Here is an 8,875-nt window from a genome sequence, read left to right on the forward strand (position 1 = left end):
TTGAGCAGAATGTCTCCTAAATGTCTATATCAGTTACAGCCCTGCTGTAATTGATAATTAAGTTGAAAATAACCCAGAACGGACTTTTAATTTTTATTCATTTTTAAAGTCAACATTAAGCCATTTTTCAAATTGCAAGCAGGAAGTGTAACATTTCCAGTATGACAGCAGGAGGAGCACTTACAGTGACTGAACCCAACGAGTGTAGCAGACTGGAGGTATAACAGAGGGTCTGGGACTCTCCCTTCAACACACTGACCAGGTGTCTCCACACACAGCGTAGCATCTCCTATACACAAGCACGTACACACACACAAACATGGAGTGAGTGTCATCGTCTCTCCTGACTGAAACTCAAATCCATGCATCAGCACCTCTGGGTTGCGAATGGCCCTGCAAAAGTGTCAGGATTTATGAAACCTGGTTCTGGATGTCATCCTCAGACAAAACACACACACACACACACACACACACACACACACACACACACACACGCACACACTTAAAGAGAAGCTCTGTAAGACAAAGCCTGGGAGAGCTAGGCAGGAAAAAAGCAGCAGTAGCATGTCCAGTCTTGGGTTTGTCCTGGTGCATTCAGAGATTTTTTTTAGGATTGTTTCATAAAGATAAATGCACCTTGCAGCAGGAAAAGGGAGAGAAAAATTGAATTGACTGAATTTGAAACTGAAGCAAACAAATGAAAGCTTGAGGCAGCAGCTACAGGAGAGCAGCACTGAACTGAAGTACTGAAAGCTGTTAGTTGCAGGTGCATCTATCTGACGCACATCAGATGTCCAAGTATCCACCTTTAAAGTCAAGATGAAATCAAAACTGAACTAATTTACTTTCTTAATACATGTTCCCGTTCCCATTGTGAATTATTTATCAGTACGCGTAAAGAAAAACTGGTTGCCATTAAAAGCATAATGATTTATTTCCGCCTATCAATTGACTTTCAGCATATTAGAATGATTTCTGAAGGATCATGTGACACTGAAGACTGGAATAATGACTGCTGAAAATTCAGCTTTGCCATCAAATGAATAAATTACAATTTAAAACATAATAAAATAAAAAACAGTTACTTTAAAATCATAATAATATTATATTATATATAATAAAATTTTACTGTTTTTATACATTTTGTAAGCACTTTTTTCAAAAACATTAAAAAAAGTCACTGATTCCAAACTTTTTAATTTTAGTGCATTTATTAAATATATCTGCGCAAAAAAAAAAAAAGTAAACTGTTAGGACTATACTAGGATATAGGCGGCCTTGAATCTAACAGACATGGAAACTCGACAAAAACCACAAAAGTCCAATTTTGATTTCACTGGGTCTTTAAAGACACATCATCAAAAATACACACACACACTCAGACTTTAACTGTGCACAACTGTTAAATAAACCACTGAGGAAGTTTATGAAGATCGTCTTAAAACCTTTCTTTTTTTGTTTTCCAAAGTCTTTAAAAATAAAACATTAAACAGCAAAATACTTTCAGCCTGTTCATGTATCTGATCTGTCCATGCAAATACTTACCACACTTTGGAAATTTTAAAGGGAAAAAACAGAGTCTTGATCATGCAGAAGTTCTCAAAATGCACATTAACTCAGATAAATGTAGTTTAGACACGCACCACCACTATAGAAAGAGCGTATACTCTATCATGCAAACCTCAGGCAGACAGAAGATGGGCAGGCAAAGGCCGAGGGGTCACAGGTCAGCGTGTGGGGTGCCAAACTAACCGGCAGCACAAGAAGCGAAAAAGGTGTAAATTAATTTAAAAAAAGACCAGGGGTGTATTGGCTGATTTTGCAAACTTGATCGAACACGTGAGATGAAGTGACTGTGTTTTCTAAAAGAAAAAAAAAACCAGGCTCTTTTCATTGTGATCCTCTGATAAAGAAGTTGACATGAGTAATTATCAGAACAAAAAGATGAAGAAAAAGATGATGGTTGTGGAAGGGCCCAGAGCAAGGGAGAAGGATCACAAGAAGCGTGTGGTGAATGGGTGGGAGAGGAGGAGGAGGAATACAGAGGATATACCTGGGAGGACACCACTTCCGTGTAGCTGCTTAGAGTGTCCTCAGAGAACTTAGCAAGCTGGGATGAGAGAAAAGTCTGATTAAACACCTAATCAGACGGTCAGCCCTCCGTTTCAACTCTAGCCTTATCGCTTCACCTCGGCTCTGCAATCCCTCCCTAAGCCACTCTACTACTAGTGTGAGCTGGGCCAATAAGCTTTACTTCCTCATGCAGTGTTAAGGCTGCAAATAAAAGTTAATACACACAGTAATCACAGACAGAGCGAGTTACAATTTTGCAGCAATATCCGTTGGTGTGGGATTTGGGAAGTTCTGCGAGTTGTGCACGTTTTGCGTCTGCATATGTGTGAGTGTGAATTGTTAACGAACAATTCATGAATTAGCATGAACAAGTAAATGAATGTGCTGTGTTCTGTTTGTCTTACCAGGCCAGTGGGAGAGTTACAGCTGGACTCGGCTAACAAGTGGGCCTCTCCGTACGCATTGACCAGAATCCACATCACAGGAAACAGAAGAGGTAAAATCGGCAATACACCCATCATCTATTCATCAAAGACAGCAAGAGAAGGCGAAAAAGAGGGAAAGAGAAACATCAATACCAACATTGTTGTGGCCAATAAAACGTTTGCGCCTCTTTGTGTCTCTAATTCAAATTTATTTGGTATCTCTGTGCAGGCTTTGATAAAAACAAAGAAACAAACATGTAAATATTTAAATAATATTTTCCAATAGTAGTCATTTAAAGCATTACAACAGTGGCTCTCAACCTTTTTTATTCCATGATTTCAGTTTTTCTTGATTTACTGGATAAGGATTAACAAGGATTTTTAATACAATTTTTGAAAGAGTTTGTCATAACTAGAAATCTGTATATTATAAAAATGCCCATTCTTTTCATCTCTTTTCCAGATGTATTAATCATCTCATATTTTAAATCACACCTGATATGGGAGAAGTGAAGACAGTGAATTAACATAAGAAATAACTTGATTTTTAGTTGTTTTGGCTCATTTTAATGCTTATTTTGGTTTATTTCAAATCATTTTAAGTCACCTTGACACCCCCTTGGAATTTTGCTGAGCTCCCCTGGTTGAGAACCACTGTGTTACAGTGATGGCTTTTTAAAAAAACGTAAATAATCTCAGGTTTCATAGCATATTGCGAGGACACGCTACCCAGGATCTCATATTCATAACAGCAAAAACTGCTTCATTAAAGTGACCATTGTATGTAGATTTCACTAACAATCTTGAGGAAAGTCCACATATATAAGAAATTTAGCTGCTTGCTTTTACTTGGAACGATTATATGAGTATCGTTCCCTTCCCGCAATGCCTTGCAAGGGTGCAATAATGTCATTTGAAACTTGCCTAATTGCTCTAATGGTTAATAATCTAAATGAAGGTGCAATAAAAAAACTATTAAATGAAAAAGAGAATGCTATGATGACTTTAACCTAATATTTACTATTCTCAGAGTGTGAAAGCAGTTCTGAATAAAAAAACTGAAAGAAAAATTTGACTTGTGATTAACTACTATCAACCTGCAACTGAAGGAAGTTGAAGGGTCCAGTGGTGAGACCGGGAGTGTCACAAAAGTACCGGATCGTGTTAACAGAGAAAAAGGCCACCTATAAATGAAAATTTGACCAAAGATCATCATCAGTAAATGGACACACATTTTCATGCGTTATCACACATCTTGCATCTGGGGCATGTGAGCGTCATGACAGCTTTCACACTGACACTACATCATTTTATGTTGCTTCATAAAAGCTAATATTGCCAAAGATTGTGTTGATAAACAGGTTTTCAAAAAATAATCACCTTATTTTCTCAGAGTTCAGCAGGCTCAATAATAAAAATCTACATACATACTATGCAGTACGAATACAGCAAACTGTTAATGTGAGTGTCAAAAAGGATGTTGCTTGCAGGCACAATATGTGTGAATTAAACCATTTTGAAATCTTAATGGGTTCAGTTTTGTCATACCAATACAGCTGGACAGGCGAATTTGGCAATGATGGACTGCACTGTGAAACGTTCATTATCAAGGGCTGTGATTGGACGGGAGAGAGCCATATCAAGACTGGTCCTATTGGCCAGAAAAAGGTGCTTAGTTACTAACAGCTGTTGTGAGAACACAAAAATGTTCACATATCACACAAGATTAAATGGCATGAAAAAAAATGTATAGTTATCATTTCCTTAAATTAATCAAACCAAAAATATTTCAACTTTCATAGTTTGTTTGGCTCGGAGGTATGAACCTGACACTGTCGAGTATAGGTGTGCGCACCACCCTGAAGAGGCGGTACTGCTGAGGACTGTGGGGGCCCCTCCGCTCATTCTCGCGTGGGGAAGGAGGAGGAGAGAATGGCGGAAAAAGGTCTCCTGGCTCCAGCACGATGTGTTCGTCGTCCTGGTAACAGAACATACAGCGATTGAGAAGAACAGCGCGAGAGAAACACTCATTAATAAACAGCATGTGTTCTCCAAGGTTTTCTTTTGTACTGTTTCAGATTCTAGCACAAAATACCAGTATGTAGTTCAGAGAGTTATTGCTACTTCAGGAAAATCACAATAGCTTGACAGAGGATCTCTATTAAAAAATGTAACACCATTTCCTAATAAGCCACGATGAGTGAGAGGACATTGTGTTAAATGCTTTGTTTTTATTTCTAAGGCATCACGCTACGTAGCCCCACCCTCTGAAAGCTAATTGGTCCAAAATCTCATTCCTCAAATAGAATTGTACATTGAATATCAAATCCTTCCTGATTGGCTGTGTTTGGGTCACACCACTAAAGTAGTAACCATACATGTAGTTACTATGTTACTTTGGCAGAAACTATGGTTACCATGCAGTGTTGTTATTGTTAACTAAAATGAAAACTATTAAACATTGTCTTCATTAATTGAAGTCAAGCTGAAATTAAACAAAATATAAGTATTAGATGTAAAACAAACTTAAAAACTTAATAGAATTAAAAATGTTGGCAACTAACTGAAATAAGCAGAAGTATTAAATTACTAAAACTAAAAAAATAAATAAAGCAAGATATACATTTTTTTTTTAAATGACAAAGGAACATAATTAAAATAAAAACTTAACTGAAAATATACAAATAAATGTTTTAAATATTAACAAATGCTGTTATTTTTACAGATAATACTAAAATAATAATGTTAACATGGTAATTGTTATGTATATTGTAAAATATCTATATCCGACACAATAAATGAACAAAAAGAAACTTAAATCTGACATTACTTTGATGCCTCTGAGAGATGCAAAGGCTTCCTGGCCCGGTCTAAGCGCGATGACATCACCTTCCACCAGGAGACTGACAGGTAGATTGACCAGCTGCTCATCTCTAAATGTCCAATGCAGTGACCAGGAAGGGGAAGTCGGGGTGTAGAGGTCAGGACACAGAGAGGAGGCCCATCTGATTGGATGTCCTGCACTTCTCTCCAAATAATCTGGCAAACAATGAGAAAAAACGAGAGAGTTAACAAGTGAACATTTACTTGTTAGACTTGGAACAACAAGTCTAGCAACATGGAATGACATGAGAGTGAATAATGACAGAATTTTCATTTTTCGGTGAACTATATCATAATTCCAGTTATATCAAATTGTATTTAGCATTGCATGGAAATATAATGCAAATGAATGGATAAGCCACAGCATAACCATCATTATTATTTCTTGAAGCATGACTGATTCCTTTAGACGTTTATTCACTCGCTGCTGTCTCACCATTCAGCTGTGAGATAATGGACTTGAGCCTCCGCACCATCTCACTCATCCGTAACCTCTGCTGCCGCCCAACGAGAAAGAGGTTCAGCAGCAGCAGGAGGAAAAGTGCGCCCGCGTTCACTAACTCTATGCCTTGACTGAGACAACAAAGGAAAGAGACTTACATAAAAAATATCTGATAGCTAAACTCGACTATGTGATGTTTTTTGCACCAAGCCATGCCCACCTGCCCGCCGGCTGGCTGCCATGACAACACAACAGCCCAACCACCACAATCAGAGTGAGAATAGCTCCTGGCCAATGGAAGCATGAATGCCGGTTGTCATGGTGAAGGAAGCTCTTAGCCCATTGCTCCTGTAAAACAAAGAGGAAAACCAAAATCAGGACAAAAGTAATATACCATAACTGCGTTGATAACATGCAATCTAGAACAGACCTGTATGGTGGATCTACAGCGGCTGGATTTCTGGTGTTGCCCCAATAAGTTGGACAGCTGGTCCCGTAGGATGCACAGAGCCTGAGCCGTGGACAGTCCCAGTGGAGTCGCCTCCTCCTCCTACAGCACAACCGGATGTCACAGTAAGTTCAAGTTAGCCACGCAAATTTTCTGCGGTGACCAATAGAAATCTGCTTTGCTTGAAAGTGAAGAGGTGTGCTTCATACATCGCTACATTATTTTCTATAGACAAAGGACTTCTTTTGCATATGAAATTTGGCCAAAATTTAGCTAATGTGACCAAAACTTAAGAATGCTGTCTATTACAGACAATAGCTCCTTTACTACAGTTTATAAAAGCAAACACAAATCGTGTTTAGTAATGCATTACACTTACAAAGTAAGAGGGTTTAAAAGCAGAAATGTGAAGCTTGTATGGTTATAGCATTTCGAACAATTATAACATATACATATAAATGTAAATATATATATTTATTGGTACTGTTGGTTGGTTGTATTTAAATGTATTGCCATATCAGCTTCACAGGCTATTCAACATTCAACAATATAATATTTTATCAAATTCAACTTAGAATTAAAAAGAGTAAACAATTTTGTATATACAACTCTTTAAAAGATCCTTTAAATGTACTTATGATAAAACTCTAAACGTTTTTCTTGGTCCATGATCTTACAAAAGTCCTTCAAAGTTTGCCTTAAAGGGGTCATATGATGCGATTTCAGGTTTTCCTTTCTCTTTGGAGTGTTACAAGCTGATTGTGCATAGATAAGATTCCTGAAGTTTTAAAGACTAAAGTCTCAAAACCAAAGAGATATACTTTATCAAAGTTAAGACTATGATCTTTAAAAAAGCATCATATGACCCCTTTAATTAAAAATTGTTGTCACATGACATTAAAAACTGGGCAGACCAAAAACATATGTTTTATAGACAAGTTTGTGCTACAATATGTCAGTGAGTCAGTCTAGTATTACTGGAATTATATGACACTAGTCAACATGTATAATTGTGGCTATACTAACAACAACTAAACAATCACTAGTGCAATGCATTGCCCCACAAATTGTCCCAACCTCAGAAATGAGCTGAAATAATTTTTCTAGAAATTGACAGCATGTCAAAAAGTTGTATTTAATCTGTAACATTTCATCATAACATTGTTAGTAAATAGCCATCAGTTGTTGTTTTTTTTAATTAGCTTTTTCAACAGTTCTGAACTACTGAAGCAAAACATTGAGGGAATGCAGACGCAGTAACTCAAACCTATTTATTTAGGCAGAAACGTTCATCGTTTAACATGCCTAGTATGGTCACAAAAGAAAAGCCTCTCTCTGCGCTGATGAATTCTTGCTATACTACCAGTAGACTTCTGGGACGGCCGGGGTCCTGTAGTAGCAAGTGAAGGCCTCAGCGCTATAAATAAACACGCCGCTTTCCCACAGCCAGAGAGGCACTAAATCCCTGCACGAGCATCTCTCACACATCAACAAGCAGGGATTTACTAGCTCACACAGGGACACATGCAGTCACGCATGCTGGCCCATTACGGATAAACCACTCAAGACCTTGAAAAATGCATGGAACATTTACACCCAGAGACACAAAGAAGAGTGCACATACACCTGCCACGGCACTCTCACCTGTTCAAAGTACTCAAGATTAATCACACATAAACAACAGATTTAAGCCTTTTGCACACAAGACCAAAACGTTGGATGTCAGACAGTCAGATTCAGACAGATCACAAACAACTGGGTTTGTTACCAGAAGCGTGCACAGATCCACTCACTTTATTCTCCCAGAACCAGGCCCCATTTTTCAGGATCATGGCTGTGAATAGTCCCTCTGCTGCAGACAGACTAATGTGCGACTGGTGTGCGTGTGGGTTGGACACGAGTGTGCCGGGGTGCTTCGGAATAATGTATGCTGCTGTTTCAGAACCAGTCGCACAGTCTGGACAGACAATCTCTGCCTCTGCGCATTCAGAAGCTGTGCACTGGACACATCCCAGCCACTCTGGTGTAGTCTGCCAGCTAAAAAAGCTTTGCAAACTAAAACAAGTACAATTTGACCAGAAAGGATGAACACACAACCGTTCTTTTCAACCAATAACAGTGTGTAGGTCTCCTGAAAACAGTTAAGCTTAAGAAGAATGAACAGAAAAGAAAGGAGATTTTGTGAACTGTAGTGTTAATTAAGCTGAGAGCTCTGTAGAGGCAGCTGTGACACACCGCCTGAAGAGAAACAGGTAAAAGGGGTGTAAAATGACAATGAAAAACTGAAAGGGGTGAGCAGGTATCAGGGTTGGGGAGCTTTTGAGAGAAAGAACTGGAGTATGAAGTGAGGGAGAGGGGCTTGACAGACAAGCAAAAGCATGGTGTGCCCTCGCCGCCCTGTCCAGGCATTCATCCATTCCAGCTAACACAGCTATTTACAATCCTAGCAGTGATGGGGCGCAGCAGAACGAAAAGCATCCTCAATGAACTTCACAACCTTACTAAAGTATGGATCAAACGATCATCATCATGAACATTGATATGATATAAAAGAATGATATATATATATATATATATATATATATATATATATATATATATATA

General features: G+C 38.3%; 1 protein-coding gene across 3 annotated transcripts in view; it reads right to left on the bottom strand.

Annotated features, from left to right (window-relative positions):
* Positions 1 to 8,875, bottom strand: part of LOC107684065 (transmembrane protein 94-like) — a 35,858-nt gene that overhangs the window by 12,804 nt on the left and 14,179 nt on the right. Inside the window, exons 1-11 of one of the 3 annotated variants that reach the window (XM_016480214.1) lie at positions 8,065 to 8,361; positions 6,254 to 6,373; positions 6,044 to 6,171; positions 5,818 to 5,954; positions 5,329 to 5,537; positions 4,325 to 4,476; positions 4,047 to 4,149; positions 3,596 to 3,682; positions 2,478 to 2,594; positions 2,054 to 2,110; positions 185 to 289 (exon numbers count right to left, since the gene is read on the bottom strand). In XM_016480214.1, the coding sequence (XP_016335700.1) occupies positions 185 to 289; positions 2,054 to 2,110; positions 2,478 to 2,594; positions 3,596 to 3,682; positions 4,047 to 4,149; positions 4,325 to 4,476; positions 5,329 to 5,537; positions 5,818 to 5,954; positions 6,044 to 6,171; positions 6,254 to 6,373; positions 8,065 to 8,103 (1,254 nt within the window). In that variant the 5' untranslated portion in view covers positions 8,104 to 8,361. Of the gene's footprint in view, positions 1 to 184; positions 290 to 2,053; positions 2,111 to 2,477; positions 2,595 to 3,595; positions 3,683 to 4,046; positions 4,150 to 4,324; positions 4,477 to 5,328; positions 5,538 to 5,817; positions 5,955 to 6,043; positions 6,172 to 6,253; positions 6,374 to 8,064; positions 8,362 to 8,875 lie in introns of those variants that run through there. The other 2 variants (XM_016480215.1, XM_016480216.1) reach the window with 2 other exon arrangements.

The sequence above is a fragment of the Sinocyclocheilus anshuiensis genome, unplaced genomic scaffold, assembly GCF_001515605.1.
Source record: "Sinocyclocheilus anshuiensis isolate Anshui unplaced genomic scaffold, SAMN03320099.WGS_v1.1 scaffold553, whole genome shotgun sequence".
Taxonomy (NCBI): Eukaryota; Metazoa; Chordata; class Actinopteri; order Cypriniformes; family Cyprinidae; genus Sinocyclocheilus; species Sinocyclocheilus anshuiensis.